The 16835-nt window shown below is 37.0% G+C and overlaps 1 protein-coding gene across 2 annotated transcripts in view; it reads left to right on the forward strand.

Annotated features, from left to right (window-relative positions):
• The window catches only part of GLMN (glomulin, FKBP associated protein), a 33425-nt gene that overhangs the window by 116 nt on the left and 16474 nt on the right, over positions 1–16835 (forward strand). The window contains exons 1-7 of one of the 2 annotated variants that reach the window (XM_025996497.2): positions 187–398; positions 797–862; positions 1261–1386; positions 6315–6431; positions 7756–7864; positions 9004–9250; positions 10482–10584. In XM_025996497.2, the coding sequence (XP_025852282.1) occupies positions 824–862; positions 1261–1386; positions 6315–6431; positions 7756–7864; positions 9004–9250; positions 10482–10584 (741 nt within the window). In that variant the 5' untranslated portion in view covers positions 187–398; positions 797–823. Of the gene's footprint in view, positions 1–186; positions 399–796; positions 863–1260; positions 1387–6314; positions 6432–7755; positions 7865–9003; positions 9251–10481; positions 10585–16835 lie in introns of those variants that run through there. The other variant, XM_025996496.2, reaches the window with a different exon arrangement.

Genomic DNA, 16835 nt, shown 5'->3' on the forward strand with positions numbered 1-16835 from the left:
GGCGTCGGGGGTGGCCGGGGCTCGGGGCCAGCTGTGAGCCGCGGGGGAGCCGGCGCCGCGGCCCGCAAGGCCCCACGAGGTCATGGGCCCGAACGCCTAGGCCCGCAGGAATCGGGAGAAATGGCTTCCTTTGGATGCAGTCCGCACGCGCGCTGGGCTTTTATCCGCTCTGGAGCGCGCGGCCGCGGGGACCCGGCTGACCCGGCTGACCCGGCTCCCGCTGCGGGCCTGGGGCAGGGTCTTGCCGGTGGGCACACGGCGCCTGCGGGAGCCGAGCCTTCGCGTCCGTGCGGCAAGGCGGTTACACCAACTGGGTTACTGGGGAACCGCATCTCTTACAGAAGAATGTCCGGGTCGCACTTGGGACTGTGGGCATCGGAACTTTCACCCGCTCTGGGGTGAGTTGTGTAGGCTCCAGTGTTTGTCAAGTGGGACATTAAAGCATTTTTTAAAATTCCCTATTGACTAGAACTGATTTCAGGAACACTTGGGAAATTTTTTCAGAAAAGAAATACTTAGCCTTTTTAAAGCCATTTACGTAGCCCATATTTGCGCTCCTGTTTGGGCGTACCCCGGAGGATTTTTTTTTTTTTTTCAGGTACATCTTTCAAAACTATTCTAGAAAACCTAAAAGATGCAACAGTTTTTTACTCCTTAGGCTAAAATGCTTTAATTCAAAATATTTCAGCTTTAAAATGTCGTATTTTCCTTATTGTATTTACTGATAATTCATCAGAATGAAACATAACTCATTAAAACTGTAATATCACTGATAGTTAACTGTTTTATATTTCAGCATAAAAACTAGGAAAAATAACGAGGAATGGCTGTGGAAGAACTTCAATCCATAATAATGAGATGTGTAAGTAATTTTTTTTCTTGTAAAGTTAAATGCAAGATTATTTTTAGTTATACTTAGGGTCACTCAAATTGCTTATCTTCTCTAATCCTTGCTTTGTTTGACCTGTGAATAAATAGCAGGAGGGCCAGAAGGCAGATTGGATTATCTCTCCAAGTGACCTACTTGTCTAACCTTTAAAATTTTTAATATTGATCTTTATTGTAGAATTTTTTTTGGCAGTGTGGATTTCAAGATCATTAAACTACTTTTTCAGGCTTATCATTTTCACACATATGCTAATGTGCAACTTACTCAGAATTCAAACAAATTTCCTTTTTATTTCCAGAGAGAGAATAAATCAAGTAGTTATTGAATTTTTTTATTCACCAAACGTTTTGTCTTCATTTTGTTTTTGTCAGCAAATCCTAGAAGAACAAGACTTCCAAGAAGAAGATTTTGGCCTATTTCAATTAGCAGGCCAAAGATGCATAGATGAAGGGCACATAGAGCAGCTACTAGAAATTATTCAAAATGAAAAGAATAAGGTAAGTGCAATCTTTATGAGTATTTTTTAGTCTTTACTAGGAAGATAATAGCCATATGATGCTATTGTTTATCCACTCATTCATCAAACATTTAAGAATCAAATTTCTACAGTAGGAACATGAAAAACAAAAAAGGGCTTAGGGCTATTCATACACTTGAAGGTGCTTATAGTCTGGTGGAAGAGATAATCATGTAAACAACTAGCAATAGGGCAGAATAAATGAAATAATTGATATAGTTTGAGTAAAGTGCTTTAAAAGAGCAAGGATTATTTCTGCTTTAGGGATCAAAAGTGGCATTTGGATTATTATTAATTTACATTTAGTACTGTAAGTATCAGGCAACCTAGATACTCATTTTTGGTAATCCGCACTTTCTCTTTCTTAAGCCAGATATATATGGAAAACCGGATATTAAGTAAGGTAATATTTAGGAGGCTGGCTGAGTCAGTTAAGTATCTGCTTTCCACTCAGATGATGATCCTGGGTTTTAGGATGGAGCACTGCTTTAGGCTCCCTGCTCAGCAGAGAGTCTGCTTCTCCTTCTGCCTCTCCCCTGCTCATTCTCGCTCTCTCAAATAAATAAATAAAATCTTAAAGAAGTAAAAAGATAATATTTGGGTGCATAAAATCAGAATAGGAGCAGACTTAGATATCCTTACTGGCCAATATCGTGCAGCTATAATTATCTGAAAAATCATTTTCATCAATGGGAAAAGGATCTTTTGGGAATGAGAAACAAATGTTTCCTGGGACGCAGTGTTGGCAACACTGCCAAATTTTTTGTCTTTGTACTTGCCTTTTTTTTTTTTTTTAAGATTTTATTTATTTATTTATTTATTTATTTATTATTTATTTATTTATTCATTCATTCATTCATTCATGAGAGACACAGAGAGACGGGGAGAGAGGCAGAGACACTGGCAGAGGGAGAAGCAAGCTCCATGCAGGGAGCCTGATGTGGGACTCAATCCTGGGACTCCAGGGTCATGCCCCAGGCCGAAGGCAGGCACTCAACCGCTGAGCCACCCGGGCTGCCCCGTACTTGCCTTTTTATACAAGAAAAGATCATCTTTCCAGGAGCACACTCTTTCTTCATTTACAGTACTATTTATTTACATAGAAGTTTTTTTGGGCAGCCAGGTGGCTCAGTGGTTTAGTGCTGCCTTCGGCCCAGGGCCTGATCCTGGAGACCTGGGATCGAGTCCCATGTCAGGCTCCCTGCATGGAGCCTGCTTCTCCCTCTACCTGTCTCTGCCTTGCGCTCTCTCTCTCTCTGTGTCTCTCATGAATAAATAAATAAAAATCTTTAAAAAAATAATTAGGTGATTATGTTAACTAGAATTTAAATAAAAACTTGAAACAAAAGAAGAAAATTGGGTGATAGTGATATTTTTGAACTTGGTGAGTTTTAAGTTTAATAGGTTGAGAATTATCTTTGTAATGTGTGGTTTGCTAAATTCAAAGGTTCAGACATTGATAAGACCGTATTTCTTTTTTTTTTTTTTTTAAGATTTTATTTATTTATTCATAATAGAGAGAGAGAGGAAGGGGCAGAGACACAGGCAGAGGGAGAAGCAGGCTCTATGCCGGGAGCCCGATGTGGGACTCGATCCCAGGACCCCAGGATTGCGCCCTGGGCCAAGGGCAGGTGCTAAACCGCTGAGCCACCCAGGGATCCCCTATAAGACCGTATTTCAAACTGACTGCAGCTTAGCTTTCTTGCCAGGTGATGCAATCAGGCTTGATCAAGATTTACTATACTCTTTTTTTTTTGTAAATTAAAAAAAAAGGCCATATGAATAGTTTGTCCTATAGTATAGGGCCTCTCAACATTAATACTCTAGATATTTTATAGTAACCACCCTACACTCTGAAATGACAATCAAAAATGTCCTCAGATGTTGCCAAATGTCCCCTGGTAGACAGGGAACAAAATTGCCCCCATTGGATATCCATTGGTATAGTGGGAAACGCATGGGCTTTGGAGCCAAACAGATTTATATGCAGTTCCTGGTTCTGCCACATTTTAGTTGATATTTAGGCATGCCAGTAATCTCTAAATTTGGCATTCTCATGTGTCATTTGGGGATAATCTTACTTTGTAGGTAGTTAGTATTAAACTAAACAAGGTGTAGTTTATGGATAGTTAGTATTGATTCCTTTTCCTCATAATTATTCACTATTTACATAATGACTAGATACCTTGCAGCTGAGATGATGTTTGTAAAGTATTTTATCAAAATTATTTTTTTTCATTTCAGATATGCAAAATCTTATTTAAAGCTAGAATTTCCCATATAGTTAATTCTCAGAGATTACTTATAGGGTAGATATACACCAATGGAAAGGCAAAGAAGTGCTTATTTGGAAAAGTAGAGTCTAATAGGAGCTAGTTAAGTTTTATTTATTTATTTATTTATTTATTTATTTATTTTTAAAAGGTTTTTTTATTTATTTATGATAGAGAGAGAGAGAGAGGCAGAGACACAGGAGGAGGGAGAAGCAGGCTCCATGCCGGGAGTCCGATGCGGGACTCGATCCCGGGACTCCAGGATCGCGCCCTGGGCCAAAGGCAGGCGCTAAACCGCTGAGCCACCCAGGGATCCCCTAGTTAAGTTTTAAAAAGCAAGAGTAGTCTTAATAGGTAATGGTGGAATAAATATTTAGTAATTTGGAAAAAATTAATAAAAACAACAGAATATCAAAACTTTGGAGGGAATATAATTTGTTACCCTTAAAGATAACAGACATCATTCAAAATGTATTTATGGAGCACCTATTTTTTAACAAGCCCTTGTCTAGATGCTAGGAATAGATACAGCAGTAAACAAAACTGCTCATATGGATCTTAAACTCTAATGAAGACAGGTATCTACCAATAAACTATATGATATGTTAGAAAGTGATGAATACTATAGAGAAAAATAAAGCATAACTAGGGGATGAACCATGTTAGGTGAGACTGCAGAGATTTGTAAAGGAAGGAGAGGAGTAAACTGTAGGGAGAAGAGCTATCTGAAAGGAGAGCATGCCAGGCAGAAGAAATAACTAGTATGGAATGATTTATGAATATGAAATGAAAATATTTAGAACAGCTGAGTTGTCTTTCCCATTAGCTAAAAAGAATGATTGTTTTTGTTGTTGTTGTTGTTTTTATTTTATTTATTCATATGAGATAAGAAAGAGAGAGGCAGAGACATAGGCAGAGGAAGAAGCAGGCTCCATGCAGGGAGCCCGATGTAGGACTCAGTCCTGATCTCTGGGTTCACGACCTGAGCCAAAGGCAGACACTTAACAGCTGAGCCACCCAGGCATCCCAAGAATGATTGTTTTGCTATTTGTTTAAAAAAAAAAAATTGATTCAAGCATTCATTTAAAAAAAAATATTTTTTAAAGATGTATTTATTTAAGAGAGACTGCATGTGCATGCAAGCATGAGTGGAGGAGAGGGGTAGAGGGGTAAGCAGACCCCCTGCTGAGCCCAGACACTGGCTCGATTTCCACCCTGAGATCATCACCTGACCCAAAATCCAGACCTGAAAGCCTAACCAACTGAGCTACCTAGGCGCCCTTTATTCCATGTTTCTAACATAAATCTTTTGAATAAAAAGAAAGGTGAAATGTATATATGTTGAAATATAAATGAATTGTTTATGAATCTCTAAAGGAGAGAAACCAATTTAGATTTAAAAGCTAATAGGAAAAGAATCAAAGAAAAGTAAGTGTATTTTGCTTATAAAAAAATAAGGACAACCAAAAAAAACAAATAATTATCTGTCGTAAATACAAGAAGGGAGCTCATGCAGATTGATAAAGACAGATGCTAAAATGTCTAATTGATAAGTGAGCAAAAATACAAAAGACATTTCCTCTTTTGTGAGCTATATGTTCATATACGCTAACATATTCTGTTACTAGTTCTCTAGGACATGTTAAGTCTTACACCTTTACACATTGCTGTTTCAGAGCCTTAAATATATTTTCCACCTGACAGACTTCCCTAACAATTTTAGCTTAGCCACTGTCTCTTCAGAGAAGCCTTTCTTGCCTTTCCTAGGTGGAAGGCAGTTCTGCTATATCTCAATACTCTGGTTTGATTATCTTATAAGACTGGGGTCATGGAGGGAGTATGTGCTTAATTGTCTTCCGGAATAGATGTGTTTTTTTAATGAGTGAATCTAGAAGGTAAACTCTTATCAGGATAGAGATATTACCTTACTTAATTTATAGCACCAGAATATTTTAGGGACTTGACATATAATAGTGTATTCTTGATTAAATACTGATAAGTTGAAGTAGAAAGCAACCCAGAGAAATGGAGTATATTATTGCTAGTTCTGGAAATAGAGGCTTTGATTATGAATGTGAATCACAAATTAAGAACATAAACTTTTACTTGTGTGGTAAACATTCTGAAATATCTTTGAAAATAGAAATAACTTGTATGTTGAAGAGAAGGTAACTGAAGTGGTATCCCTTTTTACATAAGTTATGTAATCATAATATATTTACAGATGTTCCAAGTTACTTTAAAAGGTTCATAAGTGTTGGGTGTAATTTTTTTTTTTTTTTGGTTGGGTGTATTTCTTTATGAATCAGGAGAGCAAAATTCTCCGTGAAAATTAAGTATTTGCTCAAATCAATTCTCTTATTAGAAATAGAGAAACTAAAGTATAAAAAAGACCAACTTACCTGGTTTAAAGTAAATGTCCATTCACCTTTCTTCAGTGAGAGTATTAAGAACTATTTTAAAATGTTGAGAGTTGTTAATAGCCAACCCTGAGAAGTCAGTGGTGAGATGCTGTTGGCTTCATTTGCCTCAGAGCTATTTCAGAGGAAATATTAAGCTCCTTCAAGTTAAGAAAACTTACTGTAAGAGCCCTATAGATGGCAGTATTTTCTTTACTCTAAAAATGTTTTTACAGGTCATCATTAAGAATATGGGCTGGAATCTTGTTGGTCCTGTTGTTCGATGTCTTTTGTGGAATAAGGAAGATGAGAAAAGAAAATATTATTTTCTGATGCTTGATTTATTGGTAAAGGTAAGTTAACAAAATCAGGTTCTCTTTGTCATGATAGCCAGCAGTATTTTGTTTTAATGTTTAATGCTCATTTTGGGTGATGAAGCTTTTAGCTCATGAAAATAGAGAAGAGAATTCTTTGGAGAAAAGGCCCAATATTATTGATTGGATGGGCAAGTCCACTTCAGTTTTTCCAAATTTCTGAATATAAGAAGTATCTAACCTCATCTCAGACCCACTGATTCAGAATCTCCAAGAAGATACCTAAAACGTTCTATTTTTAATAAGTAGCTTATCATATAGATGTGGAATTCAGGGTTTAGAGAAGCAGTTAGTTCCAAGCCCATGCTGTTCTTTTAACAACATTGGAACTAGCAAATCTCAGTCCTCTTTTCTCTGTGGTATATTCTCTAAAAGATAATTAAAAATCAAGAATGCAGATGATCACAGGGGATATAGGAATAGGAAGGAGATTTGTTGTAACAAACAACCTTAGAGACTTGATAAAAGGTTACTAAAGTTTTAAGTAAAAAATGATGATAAAGGAGCATAAAATCTAAAGAAAAGGACATAAAAAAAGAGCTACTTAGAGATCAGTACAAGTAAAAATACATACTTGGAAAGTGGAAACCCCATCTAGATAGTAGTCATTAACTACTTTAAAAGGAAAACAAGGCAAGTGTGGTAATTCTGGGTGGTCAGAAGGCAGTGCAAAGTTATATCTGTTCAGAAAGGACAAAAGAGACTTACTCATTTAAATACCCTGACAGTGTGAGATAGAAAAGTCCCACCTGCTGAAGTCATGGGAAACTAAGGTAGCTTTCAGAGTAGACAGTCAAAGCTCAAAAGAAACCTCAGTTTTGGTAATCAAGTTCTTCTATTCTCCTATTTTTCTAACTTTTCCTAGGAATTTCAGTATCCAAATAGAGTTGTCTTTTTTTTTTTAAGATTTTATTCATTTATTTGAGAAAGTGAGAGAGAGAGAGAGAAAATCTGAAGTAGATTCCAAACTGAGCCCAGAGCCTGACAAAGGGCTTGATCCCAAGACCCTGAGATCATGACCTGAGCCACAACCAAGAGTCGGACGCTTAATTGACTGTGCCACTCAGGCACCCCAAGTATAATTGTCTATTAAAACACTCATGACTTTTGCTTTTTAGTTTTAGTGATTTGACAGTCAGATTCTGACTGTTTTGTTAGTGTATCTTTTTAAACAATTATATGAGGTGTTTTACTGTTAAAAATAATTCTATTTTCTCAATATATGCTGCCTTTTAAAAATAGTAATCATGTGGCTTTAAATACAACTTGTATTAAACAGGTTCAATTGTGAATATTTTTATAGTTATGTAATCCAAAGGAATTATTGTTGGGTTTGCTTGAACTGATTGAAGAGCCCTCTGGAAAACAGATATCCCAAATTATTCTTCTTTTACTTCAGCCATTACAAACAGGTAATGAGTATTTTGATATCTAAATGTTTCTTATTTTATCTGTGTTAAGTTCTTGATATTAGTCCAAAATGTCAGCACTATACCAAAGTAAATTTATGACTAATTATTGAGTACTCTGCTTATACTAGCAATAGCAGTACCAGTTTGAATCCTGCTACCTGTAGAAAGATGACAATACTTGGCACAGATGGGTACCCAGTATATATTTTGTTAAATGTCCTGCCGGTTTTCAGGTACTGTGTTGTAATCTATAGCTTTCTGCTTAACCTTTGTATCTGCAACTTATATCTAAAACTTTCTCTGTAAACATATTTAAAGGATTGCCTCTGTGATGTCTGCTTTACTCAGTCTGTTAGCATTGTGGTGGGTCCTGTATCTTGGTTAAGAACAGTATTGTGAAAAAAAAGAAAAAATAAAAAAAAAAATAAATAAATAAAAAATAAAAAAAGAACAGTATTGTGCAAACATTGCTTATCCTTAGCATTGGGAAGTTGGGGCTGGGGATAGCAAAAGAACTATGAATGAAACAGGTGTGAAAGAAAAGTCTCCCATGGCTGAGTGCAGTAACATTACTGTTAAGCAATGGAGCTTGGCAACCAAAACAGACAGTATTTATCCATGGGAAGAGATTATGTTTTCATTTTATGACTTACATGTAACTCAGAGTCTGATAAAAGGACCCGGAATCTAGAAGTTAGAGTAAATTCATTTTAAATGAGAATGAAGCAGCTTTGAACCACCTGACATACTCAAAGTCTCCTAGAAAGGTAATTCTAGTAATACTACTTCTCATTGTTTCAGTGTTTAATATTTTGCAAAGAGCCTTCTCTTATTTAATAGTTAATAACCAAAAATATGGAAGTGTTTTGTCTTAACTATGTAAACAGCTAGAAACAAACAAGATTTCATGGCATCTGTTATAAGGTGCATGATTGATTTTAAGATGCTCAGGTATTTCATGCACCACTAAGAAGGAAAGATAAAAACACTATCAGTTAAGTTATGATCTGTCATCCTGATTTCAGTCATTACGATGTTTTTTTTAAACATGTTATAATTCTACTTTTACTGGACTTATTGTCCCATGTATAGCATACTTGATGAAGTTACCTCAGGTCACAACTTGGTCTCTGTTTTAGTGATTCAGAAACTTCATAACAACAAGGCATATTCAGTGGGATTAGCATTGTCCACCCTTTGGAGTCAGCTATCTCTCCTTCCTGTTCCATACTCAGAGGAACAAATACAAACAGATGACTATGGCCTTTGTCAGTGTTGCAAGGCCTTAATAGAATTCACTAAGCCTTTTGTGGAAGAAGTCATTAATGACAAAGAAAACTCACTGGAAAATGAAAATGAAAAGTTAAAGGACGAATTACTGAAGTTGTAAGTATATTTTTGCTAATAGTTCACAATGGAATTAAGTAGTCAGTTATTTTATGTTTCTTTGCTGTATTTGTTTGCCATGGATGTATAAATCTAGCTCAGGTTTTGAATTTTAGAAGATTATGGGATACAGTGGTCATTGCCTCATTAAATGCCATATTCTACATTTTTAAAAATTAAAAACCTAAATCCATTTGTTAAATTTGTATGCTTCTATGACTTGCTTTTATTCAGTAAGTGAATAAAGTAGGGGAAGTAGATAGGTGTAGCTCAAGGAATCTGGTCTTTTTGTGGCGGAATTGTGCTTTTACTCCTCTTATGAAAGCAACAGAAGTAGCACCAGAAAGTTGAACATCCAACTTGACAACAAAAACGGTAACAGAGTAGCCAAAAGCATATCATTCCAGGGCTACTATACACTAAACAAATACTGTATGTACACTGTGACTGTCACGCATTTGACATATGGCTAGCAAGATTAAGATGTACTCTAAGTATAAAATGCTCCTTGGATTTTGAAGACTTGTATTTAAAAAATACTAAAATAAAATACCTCAATAATTTTTATACTAACATTGAGATAATCGTATTTTAGATATATTATGTTTATAAGTTATTAGTTTCTCTTGTTTCTTTTTTAATGTGACTACTAAAAGATTTTAAAATCACATGCAGAGTTTGTATTATGTTTGTATTGGACTAGATTACTGAATTACATGGACGAGTAATTTTATCTTCTAAAATATGAAGACTAAAACTACAGTTAGCTTTCTGTTTTTTCAGGTTAGAACATTAAAATTTTTTTGCCATTTATAAACCCATTATTTCATGAGCGTGAAAATAAACTAAAGAAATTGGAAAGGCTTAATTACAGAATAGTTTGGTTTTCTAAGTAAAACAAATTGAGCTTTCTGAAAAATATTACATTGTCATGATTTTCCTTGAACTAATGAAAACTACATCATGAAATAGCACTGGTCCTCAAACCTTCAGTAACTATTGGTATAGTCCAGGCATGGAAGTAAATCTTACCACATGGAGTCTAGCAAGGTGTTCTCATTCTCTCCCCAATCCCAGTAGGAAAAATTTTACATTAGCAGTTTTACATGCTGTTGAGTCATTGGGGCTTATGTTATTTATCATGTAAAATTCACTTTGATAAGTTTATAGAGCTAGGTATTTTATACTTACAAAATACTGTATTCACAGTTACCCATTTCTTATACCTTAGTTGTTTCAAAAGCTTGAAATGCCCTTTGCTGACAGCACAATTCTTTGAGCAGTCTAAAGAAGCAGGAAATGATCCTTTAAGATGTTTTGCATCTGAAATAATAGTAAGTACAGCTAATTTAATCTTCTATAAAATCTGCTATAATTTAAAATGTACTGCTATATTCTCATGTACTGCACATGGGCATGCAAATTGATACATTATTAATATGTAGAACACAGATTAAAAAGGTGGAAAATAAATAGCAATATTATTTGGGTAATGAAATTAACACCGCCAGACTTTGCTTTTGCAGTCCTAAATGAATATATACGTGTATGTAATTTTTTTCAAAGATTCTGTCCCTTTATACATACTCTTTTGTAATGTACTTTCTCTTAACATATTACGAATATTTTTCCATTGTCTTTCTGTTTTTGTTTAACTAGGGCCATCTAGTTCTAGGTTTTCTTTTTTTTTTTTTAATTTTTATTTATTTGTGATAGTCACAGAGAGAGAGAGAGAGAGGCAGAGACATAGGCAGAGGGAGAAGCAGGCTCCATGCACCGGGAGCCCTACGTGGGATTCCATCCCACGTCTCCAGGATCGCGCCCTGGGCCAAAGGCAGGCGCCAAACCGCTGCGCCACCCAGGGATCCCTCTTTTTTTTTTTTTTTTTTAAAGATTTTACTTATTTATTAATGAGAGACACACAGAAAAAGAGAGGCAGAGACACAGGCAGAGGGAGAAGCAGGCTCCATGCAGGGAGCCCGACGCGGGACTCCATCCAGGGACTCCAGGATCAGGCCCTGGGCTGAAGGCAGGCGCTAAACGACTGAGCAACCCGGGGTGCCCTAGTTCTAGGTTTTCTCCAATTTTTCAATATTATAAAATAATTCCAGCTTTCTTCTTTTAACTGTTAAGTCTATGATAAGTATCCTTTTAACCAAATCTTTGCATATTTTAGTTGCTTTTTTAAAATAAATTCCTAGAAGTAGAATTTCTGTGCCAAAAGATATCCTCAGTTTTAAGGTTTATGATATTTTCAAAATAACTCCAGAAATAAGTACATTTTATTTTAAAAGTAATTTGGCTTAATGCATCAAAGAGTACTAATAAGTGTGCTGGGATTCCGTATTAGGGAACTAATTTGAAATATGGAAAACTATGTACTTGAAATTAATAGTCATGAATTTCAGATTAGAGCAATCATTGTGATTGTGGATTTTCTTTAGCCATGTTCAGCTGTATGAGTGTAGGTACAACATAGGAAGAAAGTTGGATTTAATTAGGTCAGAGTTTTGAGAATTGTGAATTCTACAAAGCAAGAGAGGGAGAAAGGCATTGAGCTTGTATGCAAGGAAGTGACTGTGAGGAACAGTAGAATTTAAGCTGAATAAGGAGGGAATATAGGACATACAAAATGTGAGAGACGGTGAAAAAGATGATGGAATCATTGGATTGTAGTTCCTGGTGTGATTAACAAGTTGCTGGAGCCTAGGTTATTAAAAGGAGTGAGCTGAAAAGATTGGAGGTTAAAGAACAGGATGCTTGGGCAGCCTGGGTGGCTCAGCGGTTTAGCGCTGCCTTCGGCCCAGGACGTGATCCTGGAGTCCCCAGATTGAGTCCCACGTTAGGCTCCCTGCATGGAGCCTGCTTCTCCTGCCTGTGTCTCTGCCTCTCTCTTTGTGTCTCTCATGAATAAATAAATAAAATCTTAAAACAAAACAAAAAACACAGGATGCTTGAAATAACACTGCAGAAAAGTTAGTTACTAATAACAATGTCTGGGGTATGATCATGGAGTGAGTTTTCTAAGGATCCGGCGGAGGCTGGGGTTATTGGACTAGATAGTGAAGTATCTGAGATTCCAGGGTATTAGAAAATTGTTGGTTATACATTTAAGTCACACAGAATTATGGTAAGAATAATGTCCAAAACCCAATTAATGGATTACCTTGGGGTAGATGTTGTATAGTCATGTGAAATAAGTTTCAAAGCTCAGGGTTTTAGAGAGGTTGGGGAAGCAATAAGAAGAACAGATATTTTACTTCTAGGCTTGGTATATGGATATGAGTGAAAAAAAAACAGCAACCCTTTGAGAGGTCTGCAGAGAAAATAGTCATTTTCAGAAAAAAAATTTTCAGAGTGAATGAAGTAAGAGACCATTTCACAAAGAATGGATTTTGCTAATAATTGTGAGTGCCACAGGGCATACTTAGAAGGGTACCTGAGATCCAAGAAGTAGGAGAAGGGTTTAGATGAAGAGATGCCAGAAATTTAGGGGAACTAGATTCTGAGGATAAGAAATGATTTGGTAACTAATATAAATAGGGTTGCATGGTTATTGGAGTTAATGCTGATGGTCAGGATAGTAGGGAAGAGGCTATGAGTGATGTAGAGGGAGAGAAAAGAAGGGATTTTCCCAGCAACACATAAAAGACTGGGGCTTCTTCATTGTTGCCAATGTTAATATACAGTATAATCCCCTGGATACAGTATAAACATTACCATGTATGATATATGTACCCTATTTTGAGAAGATAGTTAGAAAGCTAGTAACTAACTGTTACAGGATTTTAAGCCTGGTTGTGATATAATTGTTTTGGATTCATCATTTCAGTGGAGGTTGAATTTAACCAAGATAAGATTGGAAATAGGGAGATCCTTAGGTGTGTTTTGGGAGTTTAGTGAAAAATAATGGGATCTTGATTATGGAAATGGTGGTAAAGATGAAGAGGAGAGGGCAAAATAAAATATATGAAGGTAGATAAAATCAGCAAAATTTGGCCATTAATTTAATTTTAAAAATAGTTTAAAAGCTAATTCATGGATGAAGTTTTATGCTTGCTTAACTGGGCAGATGAAGGTGCCAATAATTGAGATAGAGAGTAAAGAGCAAGAAACAGTATGTCTTGTGCTTTAAAAATATTTTTTATTAAGAAATTTAAAAATATTCAGAAAGCCGAAAGAACAATATAATGTAACCTCATGTACCCATTACCCAGTTTTAACAATTTTTGAAATTTTGCCAATCTTGTTTTGTTTATTCTTTTTTTAACTGTAGTGTTTTATAGCAAGTCCCAGACATATCATTTCATCCATAAGTCTTCAAGTATGCTTCTCTAAATAGTAAAGACTTCTAAAAAAAAAAAAAACAAAAAACCACAATCCATTATGACCTGTAACAAGATTATGACATCTAACAAGATTAACAGTAATTGCTTTATATCTAATTCCCAGAGAGCAGGTTTTTAAGGAGAAAATTTTGAAAGATGATCAAATTTTGATGATCATCTAAAGAGGTAGATTAGTGTGAGAAAGGAAAAGGGCTTAGGATTGAACCTACAGAGTACCAACACTTAAGCCCACCTAAGAGACCAAGAAAGAAGGGTCACAGAGGTGGTACAAATATCACAGAAACTGGGATAGTAGAGTTTCAGGAAGAAAAAGTGATTGGTAGTGTTAAATGTGGCCTGTAAATTAACAGTTGAAAAGCATACATTGGATTTAGGAAGATGCCATTGATAATCTTAGCAAGAACAGTTTAAGTGGAGTGTTGGAGACAAAAAACAGTGTTAAAAGAGCACATGACCAATGAGAAAAAGACAACTAGTATAAGGTGATCTTCAAAAGAGGATGAGTAAGAAGAAGAGTAAGTGGAAGACATGGGCCTAGGGTGGGAAGGTAATGGGGGAGACAGGGAGCCTTGAGTATGTATATTTATTTATGGAAATCAAATGTGGCTTTGGAGCACACAGCTGAGCACAGGATCAGGGACATCTGGAGGAGGTAAAAATGGGTATGCATGTAGGGAAATTTGTAGCAGGAATGGAATATTAAAATTGAAGAGAGTTAAACCCAGTGGCCTCAAATTTCTAGGTGAAGGAGAGCTCTTAAGAATGAGGAGGTAGAGTCTGTGGCCATACCACCTTGAAGGTGCCCAATCTCATCTGATCTCGGAAGCTAGGCAGAGTCAGGCCTGGTTAGTACTTGGAAGGAAGAATGAGGAGGGAGAAATTGTAGAAATTGCCAAGGAGTTGGTAAGGAGTTGGTAAGGGTTGGAATACTAAAAGGAGAAGAAAAAGAGATGGTAGGAGACATGAAAGCCTTAGTAGTCTGAGCACTCGACTGGTTGGAGACCACGACTACTATAGTGGTAGCAGTTTGTATTTGGGTAGGATTTTTCTCCAGCAGTACTCAGCTGCCTGGGTGTAAAGGTAGAGAAGGTGGATTGTAGCTATTTTTCCAAAGCTGGCATTTTATTGCTTGGAGGCAGTACAGCATCTGCCTCAAAAGGTAAATGTGCTTTTGCTTGAGAGTGCAGCAAGAACCAAGATAATACCCAGCCTCTACTCATACCACCCTTCTCCACTGCTGCCTCCCTAACTGCTTTGTAAGAGGTGTGAGAAGATGAGCAGCCTGCACCAGAAATCAGTCGGGTTTAATTACAGCAGTAAGACAGAGCAGGTATCCTAAGAAGATTGAGTGTATAGGGATGAGGTTTTAAGATCTCAGAGGAAGGAGTATTAGAAGTAGAGAACAAAGTGAGGAAGCACAAAGCAGTCAAGAAGTAGAGGTGAGTTCTTTTCCTGCTGCTTGCTATTTGGGCTGCATACTCCCTTGTGCGCTTATAGTCATGCCTCCCAAAACTGAAGAAATCAAGGACTTTCTGCTCAGGCCAGGCAAAAGGATGCCACATCTGTCAGGGTCCAAGAAAAAAGAAGGATGATGAAGTTTAAAGTTCAGTGCAGCTGATATCTAGTATACCTTGGTCATCACAGACAAAAAAGGCAGAGAAACTAAAGCAGTCCTTGCCCCCAGTTTTAGCAGTGAAGGGGCTGAAATGAACCTGCCACACTGATTTGAACTGTATTAAAATTTTTTATTATTATTTATTTTTTTATTTTTTTAAATGATTTTATTTATTTATTCATGAGAGACACACACACACACAGAGAGAGAGAGAGAGAGAGAGAGAGAGAGAGAGAGGCAGAGACACAGGCAGAGGGAGAAGCAGGCTCCATGCAGGGAGCCCAACGTGGGACTCCATCCCTGGTCTCCAGGATCAGGCCCTGGGCCAAAGGCAGGCGCTAAACCACTGAGCCACCCAGGGATCCCCATATTAAAATTTTTTAGATTAAAAAAAGTAGAGGTGGGGGGCGGGGGAAAAAAAAAGTAGAGGTGAAATCCGGATAGGAGATAAAATGAGGAGATAGATGCCTTCTCTTTCTATACTGGAGAAGTCCAGGTAAGTGTGGCATGCTTGAGTTTGATAGCCTCAGCTATCTCTCCTTTGCAGAAGTTATTTTGATATAGAACTGCTTGAATGTCCCAAGGGTTTCATCACAGTAACATGGCTAAAAGGGCCAAAGCTGCCATGAGAATTTGTAGAGTGGCAGGTATATCCAGCATGACTGCTGGATGGTGTGTGGTCAGAGAGGGAGGGTCCTAATTTGGACACAGGTGGACTTCCAGATATCCTAAAGCAGCACTGTAGAATCTGGTTATGTATACTGATTTTTTATTTTGGATTTTCATTTTTTAAAAAATATTTTATTTATTAGAGCCTGAGAGCACAAGTGGGAGGAATGGCAGATGGATGAAGCAGCAGCACCCCCCCGCCCCCCCGCCCCCGCAGAGAGCCCAATGTGGGGCTTGATCCTAGGACTCTGGGATCATGACCCGAGCTGAGGGCAGACACTTAGCCAACTGAGCCACCCAGGCACCTCCTATAACAATTTTTTAAAAGGATAACCTTCCTCTAGGAAAAAATATATCTGGTATTGGCCAAATGAAGACATGGAGCTTCATGATTAAGAGGACATTTGGAATCCAAATACAGTAAACTTTTTGCCTTATAGCTATAACAGGAATGCATAGTTTTGAAAATCAGTACAGCAGTATATATTTAGCATCTGGTAGCTGAATAGCAGTCTCTTGTGACTGAGGATGATTTCTCATGGTTCTTTCTGTGTTCTGAAATGACTAATGGAGCCATCTGGGATCAGCAGATTTTACTTCCCTGAAGGCTAGAAAAGTTTATTTTGACTTTATGATTCCCCACAATGTCAGGCCCAGTGCCTGACACTCAGGTATTTATTAAATAAATGAGTGAATATGTGAAAGATCAGTCAGTGTTCACTCTGATTTAGCTGTTGTTGTCATTCCCTTTTGACTTCTATATAGTAGTTTGTTGTAACCTTATCTTTCTTACACTTTTTTTGCGGACCTTCTTAATAAATATTTGACATAGATATATCGTTTGCTAGATAAGGAGACAGAGGCTTTAGAGAAGTTAGGTAACTTGTCTAGTATCTCTCACAGCTAGTAAGTGGTTAAGCCAAAATACAAATCAATTCCATTGGATTCTGAA

The sequence above is a fragment of the Vulpes vulpes genome, chromosome 3 (assembly GCF_048418805.1).
Source record: "Vulpes vulpes isolate BD-2025 chromosome 3, VulVul3, whole genome shotgun sequence".
NCBI lineage: Eukaryota > Metazoa > Chordata > Mammalia > Carnivora > Canidae > Vulpes > Vulpes vulpes.